We start from the raw sequence: 13,980 nt of genomic DNA, 5'->3' as shown, positions 1-13,980 counted from the left end.
CTAAAAATCAAGTTTTAATTGTTCAACCCACTTAAGATGATGGACTGGGATGTTTATTATTTTTGTAGGGATGTTCTAGTAGTTAGGAGTCTACTGAATTTTTCTTACCAATTTTGAATGGTCCTTATATTTTTAATGATGGCCTTTCTGGTTTTATTAGTGCCTAATAAAATATTCCACCTTGGATTTGTTCTAGACTAGGGTTCTTTATATTTTTCCTAGATTCTTTATTACTTAAGTGGATTAGGAAAAATATGTTCTAAGTTTCATTACAGACAGGTCCCTGGGTCACTATTCATATGAGTCTCTGACTACGCAGAAAACCCCCTAGGGTTCTGCTAAATCAAATCCGCGGTCCTTCCCCTAATGAAACAGTAACCGCGGCGGAGGAAAGGGCGGAGGGGCTTACCGGTGGCGAGTTTGCTCCGGTGAAGTGGTCGAGGGTGTAGAGGAGGTCTTGATGGTCACGCCGATGTGCGGATCGTCTCCGGTGATGGTCGGAGTCGGTCGGTCCACGCGCGCAGGCGGGCGAGCTCGTCAGCAGCAAGGGCTCCGGCCTATCCAGGGCGGTACAGTTCAATTGAACTGGTCAGTGAGCTTCAACAGAGGTCAGGGAAGACATAGACGCGAGGAACTGGAAAATGGCTCACCAGATAGCTCGGTTCACGCGTGGTGGCGGGTGACCGAAGTCCGGTGAGGGCGATTCTACTTCTCCGGTGAGGCAATGCCTTGGCTCAAGCTTGGAGAAGCTTCACAGGCTCTCGAGGAAGCTATCCAAGGGCTCGTTTGAGGCTGAAGGTCTCTAGAAATGGTTGGCCACGGTGGTCGGCGCTCTGGTGGCTCGGGCGGGTGGCGTAAAGCTCGCCAGAGCTAAGGGTGGTGTTTGGCCAGCGAGGGTGAGTGCGGAGTGAGGTGAGGCACGTCTGGGGTGGTCTGAAAGGCGCAGGCAAGCACGACCGAGGGGTGGCTCTAACATGCACTCAGGGTGTGCGTGGGCGAGCGCCAGTGCGAGCTCTGGCGTCTGGGCACGACGTCGAGCACGAGGCAGCGCAGAGAGCTGTCATGTTCAAGCACGGATTGGCCCCAAATCTTTGAGATTATGGCCATGATCCCGTTGAGAGATCTCTTCCCCTGATATTCCTTTGTCGTTTGTGTGTGGAGGCTTATGGGTTTCGCTGACTGGATCAAGAGATATGGAGGGGTGAAGTTAGGTTTGTCTCACTGCTGAACTCCGAGAGAAAATCCCGGGTTTGACGTGTCTAGGGCACGCATCTCGATGCCATCTTCACACACATTGCAGAGGGGTTAGTTTAGAACAAAATTGTAAATGGGGACTTAAGGATTTGAGCTAGGGAACAAGGTGAACGCGCTCAAGTTCTAGGTGAAGGCTGAAATTCAGAAATTTGAATTTCAGATTCCCCCCTAGGGAGCTTTCACTTGGAGGGCATTTTTGGGGTTTTTAATAAACTATGTTGGCCAAACTTTTATAACAATTGTTGTAGTTTAGTTAGTGTATTTCAACTTTAATAATTGGCCTAAGCCATGATTCCATGTTTTTCATGGTCTTTTTACCCCTTTTCTTCCTTTCTACTTTAGTGGCTCAATTAGGGTTGTTCTAGGGTTTTAGCAAATTCTTTCCCTTTTTGGAATGCACCATATGATTTAGGCATTATTCTTAAGATAAAATACTTAGTGGAACTTTTATTCTCAAGTTGATTGGTGTCTTTTGCCCAATTTGGTTCACATGAAATAATGGTTCTTGAGTTAGCACTAAGAGGGACTTTGAGAATTACTGGGGTGTTACAGCCTTCCCCCCTTAAAGGAATCTCGTCCCGAGATTCGGGTCGGAGTCCTCCCGGGGCGAAGCGAAGGTTAAGGCTTACTTGACTTTTGGTGGTTCATTTATCAAGGTTCTTTTAATAAACTGCTCTTCGAATGTCATCTTCTTTGCAACTTCAGAAGGAAGTCCTTTTAGCTTTATTTTTACGATTAACCCTTTTTATATTAAGATCATTTTTCTTATATTTAGATTAAAAGGGCAGGGGGAGGGGTTGGGCATGGTTATGTACCAATTCCCTTAGGTAGACAATTGAGGAAGTTCGAACGTAGAAATTCCTCAGTCTCCCAAGTAGCCTCTTCCTCTGAGTGATTATTCCATTGGATCTTATACATCTTGATCGATTTAGCCCGAGTTGATCTTTCTTTGCAATCCAGAACCTTGGAAGGGTACTCTTGGTACGATAGATCTGGCTCTATCTCCAATTCTGGTTCTGCTATGATCTCGGTCGGCAATCGAACACATCTCTTTAGTTGGGATACATGGAATACATTGTGGATGGCAGACATTTTTGGAGGTAACTTCAATTTGTATGCCACGGGTCCACATGCTTCTATGATCTCATAAGGTCCAATGTAACGAGGGGCTAGCTTGCCTTTGATCCCAAACCTCTGCACTCCTTTGGTTGGTGATACCTTCAAATATACGAAATCTCCCACTTTGAACTGGAGAGGTTTCCTTATTTTATCATGGTAACTCTTCTGCCTGGCCTGAGCAGCTTCTAGATTCTTCCTGATTAGTTTGACTTTCCTCTCGGCTTTAGTCACTAAGTCAGGTCCAAAAATTTCTTTTTCTCCATGCTGAGACCAATTGAGGGGTGTTCGACACCTCCTTCCATATAGGGCTTCGAAAGGTGCCATCTTTAGGCTGGATTGGTAACTGTTGTTATAAGCAAACTCTACCAAGGAGTGGTACTTATCCCAGTTCTATCCACAATCGATTGCACAATCCCTTAACATATCTTCAAGAATTTGGTTTACCCTTTCGATCTGACCATCAGTCTGCGGGTGGTAAGCTGAACTTCTTATTAGCTTAGTTCCCAAAGACTCTTGCAGTTGTTCCCAAAATCTGGCAACAAATTGGGCTCCTCGGTCAGAGACAATGGTTCGGGGCAATCCATGCAAACACATGATTCGGTCAATGTACAGCTTTGCATACTTCTGAGCCTTATCAGTGGTGTACACTGCAAAAAATGTGCCACTTTTGTCAGTCGATCCATAATGACCCAAATCGAATCATGATGTCAAGAGGTGTTGGGCAGACCCACAATAAAATCCATGCTGATGTCATCTCATTTCCATGAAGGTACTGATAGGGGTTGCAAGGCACCAGCAGATTTTAAGTGGCTTGCCTTTATCCTCTGACATGTGTCACATTCTGATACATATTGGGCTATCTCCCTCTTCATTCTGGTCCACCAATACAACGGCTTCAGATCATGGTACATTTTGGTGCTTCCTGGATGCATGGAGAATTTGGAGAGATGAGCTTCATCCAAGATCTTCTTCTTGAGATCCTTATTTTTAGGAACCATCAACCTGCTTTCAAACCACAATATACCCTTCCCATCTTGGTGGAAACACATATACTTCTCTATCTTCTGATGGAGGTTCTCTTTAATGATTTGCACTCCCTTGTCACTGAGTTGGGCCAGATTATCTGGTCTTGCAAAGTTGGCTCAACGGAAATGTGAGACAAAGCACCAGAAGGAATCACTTCAATCTTCATTTTGTTCAACTCATCACACTGGATGTTGACGCGAGAATCCATCATAACACAGTTGCATTGCGATTTCCGACTCAAGGCATCAGCTACCACATTAGCCTTCCCTAGGTGATAGTGTACCTCCAGGTCATAGTCCTTGATCAGCTCTAGCCATCTTCTCTGCCTCATGTTGAGATCAGCTTGAGTAAAGATATACTTGAGGCTCTTATGATCTGTGAAGATGTTGCAGTGGGTTCCCATCAAATAGTGTCTCCACATCTTCAATGCATGAACCCCGGATGCTAACTCCAAGTCATGAGTGGGTTAATTTTGCTCATGAGGCCTGAGTGCTCTTGACGCATAAGCAATGACTCGGTTGTCTTGCATCAAAACACAACCTAGTCTAGTGCCAGAGGCATCACAGTACACATCAAATGGCTTGCTGTTGTCGGGTTGCGCTAACATCGGTGCTGTGGTCAGATGTTGCCTCAATGAGTGGAAGGCATCTTCGCACTTCTGACTCCAAACAAACTTGGCTCCTTTCTTCAACAATTCAGTCATGGGCTTTGCAATTCGAGAGAAATCCGGAATGAATCTTCGGTAATAACCAGCCAATCCCAGAAAACTTTGAATCTGACGGACAGTCGTTGGCGGCTTCTAGTTCATCACCTCTTGCACCTTATTAGGATCAACAGCTATGCCTGCCTCAGAGATAGTGTGACCCAAGAATTTGATTTCCTTTAGCCAAAAATCACATTTTGACAATTTGGCATAAAGACGGTGCTCTCGCAGACGTTGAAGCACTACATGCAAATGACCAGCATGCTCTTCTTCGTTCTTTGAGTACACCAAGATATCATTGATGAAAACCACCACGAACTTGTCCAATTTAGGCATGAAGACAGAGTTCATCAGATACATGAAGTATGCTGGTGCATTGGTCAGCCCTAATGACATTACCAGATATTCATACAGCCCATATCTAGTTGAGAAGGCAGTCTTCGGAATATCACTTGCTCGTATCTTGATCTAATGATAGCTGGAGCGAAGGTCTATCTTGGAAAACACTTTGGCTCCGACCAATTGATCGAAAAGAACATCAATACGAGGCAAAGGATACTTGTTCTTGATAGTCATCGCATTAAGTGGGCAATAATCTATGCACAGCCTCAAACTTTCATGTTTCTTCTTTACAAACAAGGCTAGACATCCCCAAGGCGAAGTACTTGGGCGGATGAAACCCTTGTCTAACATTTCTTGCAATTGCTTCTTCAATTCTGCCAATTCAGCGGGTGGCATCCGGTAAGGCCTCTTGGAAATAGGTGTCGTTCCCGGTTGCAACTCGATGGCGAATTCAATATCCTGGTCTGGTGGCATTTCTGGTAATTCATCAGGAAAAACATCTGCATACTCACAAACCACTAGAATCTTCTTCAAGGTTAACTCTATCATAGCAAAAGCACATGATCGAGTAGAATCTTGGCTGGGCAGAATTAAGGTGAAACTCTCACAGATTGGGGATTTAATTTCAATGATGCGGTTGGCTATATCTAACACCACTTGGTGCCGGGTCATCCAATTGGCTCCCAAAATAATGTCCACATTTTCCAATCCTAGAATAAGGAGGGTGGTCTTGACAATGTGGCTTCCCAGGCGAATGGGCACACTTTGATTTAATTGGTTTGTTGCAACCTTGCCTCCTGGCGTTGCGATCATAAAAGACCCTCGGGTATGACAGAACGACAATTGACACTTAGCACTGAACTTCTAGCTAATGAAGCTATGAGATGCACCAGAATCAAACAGAATTAATGCAGGTTGATTAAAAACTGAAAAGATACCAGTCATGATGGGGGCTCCCTCAGGTAACTACTCCACAGTAGTGAAGTTGAGCTTCCCTTGCCTGACTTGCACCTTCTGCTTTCTTCCCTTGTCTTGATTCGGTGCTGGCATCTACCTCTGCTGATTCCTTGGGTAATTCTTGGCATAATGGCCCACATTGCCACAAGTGAAGCACTTGTTCCCATTTCCCTGGCAGAATTGATGCTGCTGCGGAGGTTGATTGTTCCTTGGAGCGGGAGCTGGAAAATGATTGGGTATTGGCTGCCTGCTGCTGAGGTGGCCTGATCACCCATCTGCCTGCCTGCTGCTGAAATCCTCTGCTCTGATTGTGGGAAACAATCCTGAACCTCTGAGGTTGAGCGGAGGGTGCTGGCATTGGTGCCTTCCTCTTCTTCTCTGCTCGGTGAGCTACAATACAATCCTCCCGTGAGATGGCCAAGTTGACCAACTTATTGAAGCTATCAGCCCGAACAGTGTTGAGACGCTCACGCAACTTGGTGTTGAGACCCCTTCGGAAACAGTCTCTCTTCTTCTCATCAGAATCAACATGATACCCTGCGTACTAGCATAGGTCGTTGAAGGCCTGAGCATACTGCCACTACAAAAAATGGTTTTGTATGACAAAAGTAAAGTGTCATGTTTAGTACAAAATTAGTCATAAAAAGCATCTTATGATCAAAATGTTGCGTCATAAGGGTCGTCATATAACGACCGTCACATTATGTACCTTGTGACGACTGTTCAGAGTACCGTCACATAATGTCATCACGTTTTGTGACGGCTGCGTTCGTCCGTCACATATTGTTGCTATATATGACGGTGTTATCTGTCACATTTTTTCCAGTCAACGCGTCACCTAAAGTTGGGATCGTCACTTATGGCACCCACATACAGTGACCATACAGTGACGACACACTGAGCTCTCATGATAGCTCACAGAATCATAATACACAGAAAAGCCATCATACACAACATTCTCATCACAAGTCATACACAATTCCAGCACACTAGTTCTTCCACAACAGAGGTTCAAACATACAAAGGTTCCACCACAAAGGTTTGAAGCATTCAAACAGATTGCACATAGTTCTGACAAAGTTCTAACCACAGATATGTTCTAGCAAGGTAGAAAAACCTTAAGCAAAGGCGTCATCCTCAGACTTGGTATGCATCCCTACCTCAATCTTTCTGAAGTTTCAGGACAGCTCGTAGCAGTGCATTGGTCTCTTCAAACTTGGTATGCATCCCCTTCACTTCCTCTTGGGCCTGGCGCAGCAAACTTTGGTTTTCTTCAAGTGCCGCCTGTTGAGCTTGTAGTTGTGCTTGCAACTCTTCCTGCTTCCTAGCAGCTTCCTCTCTTTCAGCTTGGAGTTTTTCCTCAAACTGATATAAGATTTCTTCAAGTGCGGCCTGTTGAGCATATAAAAACTTGGGATATAAGATTTGCCATGAAATATTGGTACATGCCAACAGCAATACAACATAGTCAATAATGGGCATATTGGACTAGACATAATGTTAATCATTGTTCTATCTCATCAGTCATCACAGACAAATAGTGTGCCTGACTAAAACAATTCACCTTAGGATCTCGTAGGTAGTGAACAATTTCCTCAAGTTCAGCTTTAGCTTCGTCAACTCCCTTGACATCACTGAACTTTGTCTTCGAATCCATGTTGGGTCGAACCTCTTCATTCAATCCAAGCCCTGTATATAACCCAAAATTGAACAATGCTGAACGGGTGAAAGAACTAATAATAAACCTAACATACTAACATGTTGAACAATGCTGCACTTGGGGCTAGAGACACGCTTTGCTCCACTTCCAGGTGCGGTTCAGGCTCCACCTTGAGTACATGTATATGGCTGTACCATTTCATAATAACATGTTTGTGAATGCACCAATCGCTAGTGTAACTACTAGTACTAACTAGTGATATATGCGCTAAAGGGTAGAGCGAGTAAGATATAGGCATGCTTGTCGTTGGTTTGGACTGGAGGCAGTATATGGGGAGACGATAGGGAGCAGGAAGGACGGTGCGCCAGGGTACAAGTCTCCTATGCGGCGCCATGGGATTGGAACCCTCTGTTGGCTAGACGAATCAAAACTGTGAAAATTGCATGCTGTGCTACACGGTGGCGAAATCCGCGAGGAAGCTGAGCACCAGAAGCCACAAGCCCACAACGCCAATTGTATCGCCACCGCCGCCGCTGAATCGGACGGAAGGGCATGGCCGGAGCACTGAAGGCAACAGATCAACACGCAGCGCTCCACCCTCGTGGATGCTATTGTCTAAGAAAGTAAGAAGTCTCGGTGCGGCGGGGGATTCGGGCAGGAACGAAACGACTGCGAGAGGGAGTGGAGAAGAAATGGTGGCAGATTGGGGGCGGGGAGCAAAGAGGGAGGAAACACTACCAGCAAGCCGACCCAACCCACCTGGAGGAAGCCGTAGACGAGGAGGGTACTCATGATGCCGAAGACGGCAAAGCCGCCCAGCGGCGGCGGTCGTCCTTGTCCCTGTCTGCCGCCACCGGCAGCAGCCTCGGCGCAGCCTCGTCCACCATGGCCCCTCCTCTCCCATCCCCGCCGCGGCACCACTCACCTCGAAACCCAAACCAAACGAAACACTTCGATGGCGGTGACGGCGCCGGGTCGGTGGTGGATGGGGTGCACGCATGGAGGGTGGGCCCCGCGTGACAGCGAAAGAGAGAGAGCGAGGGTGGGTGTGGAAGCAGTGGGGAGCGACCAGCTGGCTGGCTCGCCTGCACTTCCGGCGTGGAATCTGGAAAGGCAACGAGGACGTACGGCGGGCCACTTTGCGATTGATGGGTTGGTACAGCCAAACTACATGCCGGCGAGGTGGACGAGCGGCGGCGATGGCGTGCGGCGATCGGGAGAGAGACGCGGACGAGGAGACGAGGAATACCACTCCGTAAGCCTGCCCGTTTGCTGGCGGCGGCTAGGGTTTGTGGGGGTTTTGGGGGCGGGCGTGTGGTGGTGGGGGCGGACGTGGAGGTGAGCAGCCGAGAGGATAAGGTAGGAGGGGAATTTTGGTCATCTTCGGCGGGAGATGGGAAAGTGAATGCGGTCAACAGAAAGGGGTACAGTCCTTTTTTGGAAAAAAACATAAAGTGACGCCGCCAAATCATCACATAAAGGCACATCTAAGCGTCATAAAAGTAAAACCGTCTACCGGCTTCTGGCGCCTGACAATATATGACGAATCTTCGTACCCTTATGTGACAACAAAAACACTATCGTCATAAAATCTTCATGGCCTCATGAAATTATGACGACTCAAAAAATTCCATCATATTATGTGACATTATATGACGATAACTGACCTTGTCATTAGGTATTTTGTCATAAAAGGACAAATTTCTTGTAGTGTGCAATACCGTGTGGGTTCCTTGATTGAGTGCCAGGAATTCATTCAGCTTGCGGTTAAGAATTCCAGCTGGGATGTGGTGTCCTCTGAAGGCATTCTTGAATTCCTCCCAAGAAACTTCATGACCAGCAGGTAGCATGGCGTGGAAATGGTCCCACCAAGTCCTAGCAGGTCCGCAAAGCTGCTGCACGGCGAAGCGAGCCTTGGTGGCATCAGGGCAGTCTCCTGTGAGGAGGGGAAACTTGGACTCCACGACGCGTAACCACACGTCAGCGTCCAACTGATCCTCTGCCTTGGTGAACCCGGGTGGCTGCGTACTCAGGAACTCCTGGTAGGTCACCGCGGCTGGAGGTTGTTGTGGTTGGCCTCCACCGTGCTGCTGAGGGTGGGGCTGGCGCTGCAAGAGCTGTCGTAGAATTTTGTTCTGCTGAGCCATCAACTCCTGCACTATGGGAGTTGGGGGAGGTGGCAGAGAAACTTGCTCGTTATGCCCGCGACGCTGCCTAGCTGCCATCTGAAAACAGAGATTGTCGCCATTGTTATCCCAATTCACAATTTCAAACAATATGGTTTTATCTTATATGGAAAGAAATTGCCATAATCATAACATTTAATTCGAACGAGGATAACATGGTTACAACATTCCACTGATCCTAAAAGTTCTCATGGGTTACATCAATTAGGGGAAAGTTCCCGTAAGCCTAGTCCAAAATCTGTCGTCAACTAAGCTCGCGTGGGTTTCTATCCTCCTAAAGCATCAAAATGACTCATCAACCATGAGTATTGGAAGCGACACTGGATACGGGTGGAGGGGGCATCTTGGAGGCAGTTGCATTGGCACCAGGGGCTGGTCCTAACTCCTCGGGATCCTCTCCTCCCTCGCTTCCGGCCTCATTGGCCTCCATCTCCAGGTGGTGCATGTCCAAGTGGTCATTAGCTTCCTCGAGCTCTTGCTGCACATCGTGGAGCTGGTTTTCCAGGACATCAATGGTGTTGTCCCGGATCTCCACCTGCTGCTCCAGGGTGGTGATGCGCTGGCTCAATAGTTCCACCTGTAGGTCCTTCTCCACCAACTCTAAGGACAAGTCAACCACGAAGTCTTCTCAGCTGTCGAGGGTGAGCTTGGTGGTTTGAGCGAGGTTAGCAAGATTTGCCATAGTGTCGCTCTGCAGGGCCTGAAGGCGATACAATGCGCTCATGCACTGAACAGTAATTCTCCCAACCAAGTCGGGATACATGGCCCATATGTCTTTCACATGGCTCACATGGTTGCACCACATGGGGTCATCCCACTTCTCAGCGGGGAAAAGTCCCAAGGGGTGCATCACCATCTCCAGGGGATGGTAGCCATAGAAAGTCGTCAGGGTCTTCATAGCTGCCGCTTTGATGGTGTCGTCCGTCCTAAATCCAACAGTCTCGGAGTCAAGGGAACGCCATCCCGACTGAAGGGGATGAGCCTCCAGAGTCAGCCAGACTCGGCAACGTGGTACCCGATGCTCCTCGTACAACTGCACTGTATACAAAGGGGCGTAGGGTAATCGGCGGAGTTGAGCATTTCCCACAAGATGGAAGGAAAACCATCGTGAGAAAGAAAATCGGAACTGAAACGAGTGCCTCCTCCATTGGCGGGGGTGGGTGAAGTCATCTGTTGAAGAGGATCAGATGTAAAGATTTGGTGGAAGAAAGAAAAATAAAAGAGCCTGGGTGGTTTAAAAGGAAGCGGGTTAGATCAAATTTTTACTTCTTTAATTTTTTAATCCTTTTAGTTTTATAATGCATGCATGCTTAAAATAACGTCTCCTCTCCGAATAAAAAGGGTGCTTTTTAGGCATCCTAAAAAAATCCTAAGACTAGCCCATAGGGCCTACTTAATTAGCCACCTATTTCTCCCACTATTCCTAAGGCCTTTCGTCCTTGGTCTAGCGTCCTAGTCCTAACGATTCAATTAGTGGTTTCTAAGCAAGTTTTAGATTTTTGAAAGTTGGTATTCATGGTTTATTGCTTCCTTTGTGGGGGTATTTGCTCCGATACCAGCTGTGGCAGAACCGCCCGAATTATTTCAGCTTAAGTGTCCAAGTTACGCCTCAGAGGTCGCAACACACTTAAATCGTAATAACCCGTCAGTCCCTCAGATCTAGTATGATAAAGCCACTTATCTAGGATCAAATACCACAAGCTCACTCGAAGGTGAGTCACAGAAGAAATACAATAAAACAGGAAACCTCAAATTAAAGTACTGGAGTTATTACATAAATCGAAGTTTTTCAAATAAACTAAAATAAGTTCATAATGTAATCTGCAACGGATAATCGATATCGTCGAAAGGTGAGAAATAGGGCCAGGCCTAGCCCACTACTCCTGCTCCTCTCCTGCTGGAGCAGCATCCCACTCCACCGTTCAACCCGGTAGCAGGGTGGTAGGCCAAGTCACACCATCAACCATATCCTGAAGCGTACCTACAAAAATTATGCCACAAGCAAGGCTGAGTATACTAAAACTCAGCTAGACTTACCCGGTGTGAGGAATCTACTCCTCTACCTCTAGACCATACAGCTGTTTGACTGAGGGGTTTGGTTTACCAAAGCACTAGCTGAGTCTAAGATTGATTTTAACTTTTCCAATTCTAATATCATTACTTTTAGCTAAGTTTACTCCTTCTAAGCATACATGGTAACAATCATTTAATACAATCAACATGTTATCTCATGTAAAACCTCATTTCACTTCTTACTCAATGTAGTACAAGGGGTCAAGCAGTCTCGTTAGCTGCGAGAAGCAGACGATTCAAATCGAGTTTTAACCTTGCAAGGTAAACCTAAACACACGACATGTAGGGGCACTCCGCCCCCACACACGTTAACTGTCCCCATCGATTCCCCGTTCGTGGCCAGGACTCACCGCCTGGGCATACAATGCTCCATAGACCCCGGCTGCCGTCGTGCAGTGACCGCACTTGTACCCACCATAGCTAGCATGGGAGACCTAGTCTCAGGACGCGTGAGGGGTAAAGTCTGCGCCCGGCTTTACTCAGGTACTAGGTTTACCGGTTACCATATTTTTCGACATGTGCTTAGTACATTCAAACGCTTGACTCAGGTATCCACACATTAATCCTTAATTCCTTTTCCTGTCTCATGGACAAGGAATCCTCCCTGGATCTAAGTCCATAGACCATCATAGATCCTGTTATCAAGATAAATACAATCAATTCCTGACCTCACGCGAGTGCTAGAAAAATCACTCGACTTCTACCGAGATCCTGATTTAGCAAAGAAGCTACTCGACCTAGCATACTAGTATCCATCTCAAAAAGGAATCCTGAATTCATGCAACTAAGGGTTTAAGCAACTCCTACACTTAAGTGCACATTACAAGCCTATAAACATTAAGTGTAGTAAAGTAGCATATATATAAATTGGTTATGCATAAAACAGGGGCTTGCCTTCAATTGCTGGGGCTGCGGGGAGATCCTCGATGGCACGCTCGGGAGCTGGCTCCTGATCTTCCTCGTGGACAGCTCCTTGCTCAGGAATGAGCACGTACTCTCCATCAGCGAGGTTGCAATCTAATGAATTCAATGAGTAAGATATATGCATGGCATGATATGCAATTTAGCAACTAAAATTGTAGGGTGAAAGATTAATTAACAGGGAATAGAGCTAAGTCTGGCTATTAGAGATTTCTGGGGTACACTTAGTAAATTTGGGTCAAGTTTGATTACGGAATGGTCAGATTGTTTTTAGTGTTCTACTGATCTTCCTTTTTATGTCTTACTGATATTTTAACAAGATTCTTAGATGCAATTATTGGGGTGAGACTTATTAATCTTTCTGATCTATCTCTTCTTTTCCATTTTCTTTTAAGCTTTTAAGGTGGGTTTGAACTACAAGCCAGTTTTATAAATTTCCAAAAATTATGTAAAAAGTACAGTGGCTTCTCATTGGTGTATAACTCTCTGTCTCAAAAGTTGGAGCTTAAAAAGTGAGGGGTTCTCTCTGTACAAATTATCAAATATTAGGGCAGAGGGGTGTTTTGAACTACAACTCCCTTTTAATAGTAGGTTATTCTCTAAGGCTTATTTTTGCTGGCATTTAGGTGTAATAACATGGTTTTGTACAAATTTTCAGCCACTAATACTTATTTATTATTTTACTATGATTTTCTAAAGTTTATAGCCAAAGGGGTGCTTTCTACTACCATTATACTTGAAAAATATCAAACAACATATTTCTAAATTTTCCTATCTGCTTCTTTGTGCGAGAGCAATCATTCTAGAATTTGGTAACTTTTTGCTTAAGGGAAAGGGTGGTAGAATTTTTTGAATTAAATGGCCTTTTACATGAGGTAGAGGCAATGGGTGTTATTTTGTAGTTTTGAATAGGTTTTGCATTTTTCTCTGGTGGTCTACTTCATCAATAATTTGGTAAACATTTATTTGCCCATTGTTGCACAGTTTTTGGCTTTCTTATGATTTAATTGGAACATGGCTAAAAATCAAGTTTTAATTGTTCAACCCACTTAAGATGATGGGCTGGGGTGTTTATTATTTTTGTAGGGATGTTCTAGTAGTTAGAAGTCTACTAAATTGTTCTTACCAATTTTGAATGGTCCTTATATTTTTAATGATGGCCTTTCTGGTTTAATAGTGCCTAATAAAATATTCCACCTTGGATTTGTTCTGTACTAGGGTTCTTTATATTTTTCCTAGGTTCTTTATTACCTAAGTGGATTAGGAAAAATATGTTCATCCACTGTCCATTAATTTCTATTGTCTTTCTTATTTTCCTAAGTTTTGGGCAGGTATAGTTTTTAATAGATAACCCTGTGTTACTCTTGTATACTGGGGTGCTTAATATTTTTAAACAGTGCCTAAATTGGGTTTGGGCTTCTACAAATTTTCTTAAGTCTAGCACAGAAGGATAACTATTTTTCCTTATTTTAATAAGGTTTGGGGCAGTTTCCTTATTTAATTCCAAACTCTAAAAATCACTACAGAAATCATAGGGTTCAACATTTTTATTTGCTAACTCATAATATTCTGAATCCAGTTTGTTTGACTAAATTTGGTTAAACATTTCTCAAGATATGAATTTCTTAAGTCCTCTGGCTATTTAAAAAGAATAAACAGAAATGGTTTAAAGGAAAAAGGTTTTGCATCTGGGTCCCTAGCGAAAGTTCTAAGTTTCATTGCATACAGGTCCCCGGGTC

The 13,980-nt window shown here is 45.1% G+C and overlaps 1 protein-coding gene across 1 annotated transcript; it reads right to left on the bottom strand.

The window, feature by feature from the left end:
- Window positions 1–6,324: 6,324 nt before the first annotated feature.
- Window positions 6,325–7,120, bottom strand: LOC103646526 (uncharacterized). The gene is made up of 2 exons (XM_008671256.4): window positions 6,966–7,120; window positions 6,325–6,793 (listed from the first exon to the last, which is right to left on the bottom strand). Exons 1-2 carry the CDS (start codon window positions 7,056–7,058, stop codon window positions 6,563–6,565), a joined length of 324 nt encoding a protein of 107 aa, XP_008669478.1. The 5' UTR covers window positions 7,059–7,120; the 3' UTR covers window positions 6,325–6,562.
- Window positions 7,121–13,980: the final 6,860 nt, after the last annotated feature.

The sequence above is a fragment of the Zea mays genome, chromosome 2 (genome assembly GCF_902167145.1).
Source record: "Zea mays cultivar B73 chromosome 2, Zm-B73-REFERENCE-NAM-5.0, whole genome shotgun sequence".
NCBI classification, from domain to species: domain Eukaryota; kingdom Viridiplantae; phylum Streptophyta; class Magnoliopsida; order Poales; family Poaceae; genus Zea; species Zea mays.
This window is presented reverse-complemented; position numbering and strand designations above follow the sequence as displayed.

Bases quoted from the DNA above. Each gene is read 5' to 3' on its own strand.
- LOC103646526 (XM_008671256.4), bottom strand. From the start codon at position 7,058: ATGGATTCGAAGACAAAGTTCAGTGATGTCAAGGGAGTTGACGAAGCT. The intron at 6,794-6,965 runs GTGAATTGTTTT...TATGCTCAACAG, and splicing joins ACTACCTACGAGATCCTAAG to GCCGCACTTGAAGAAATCTT.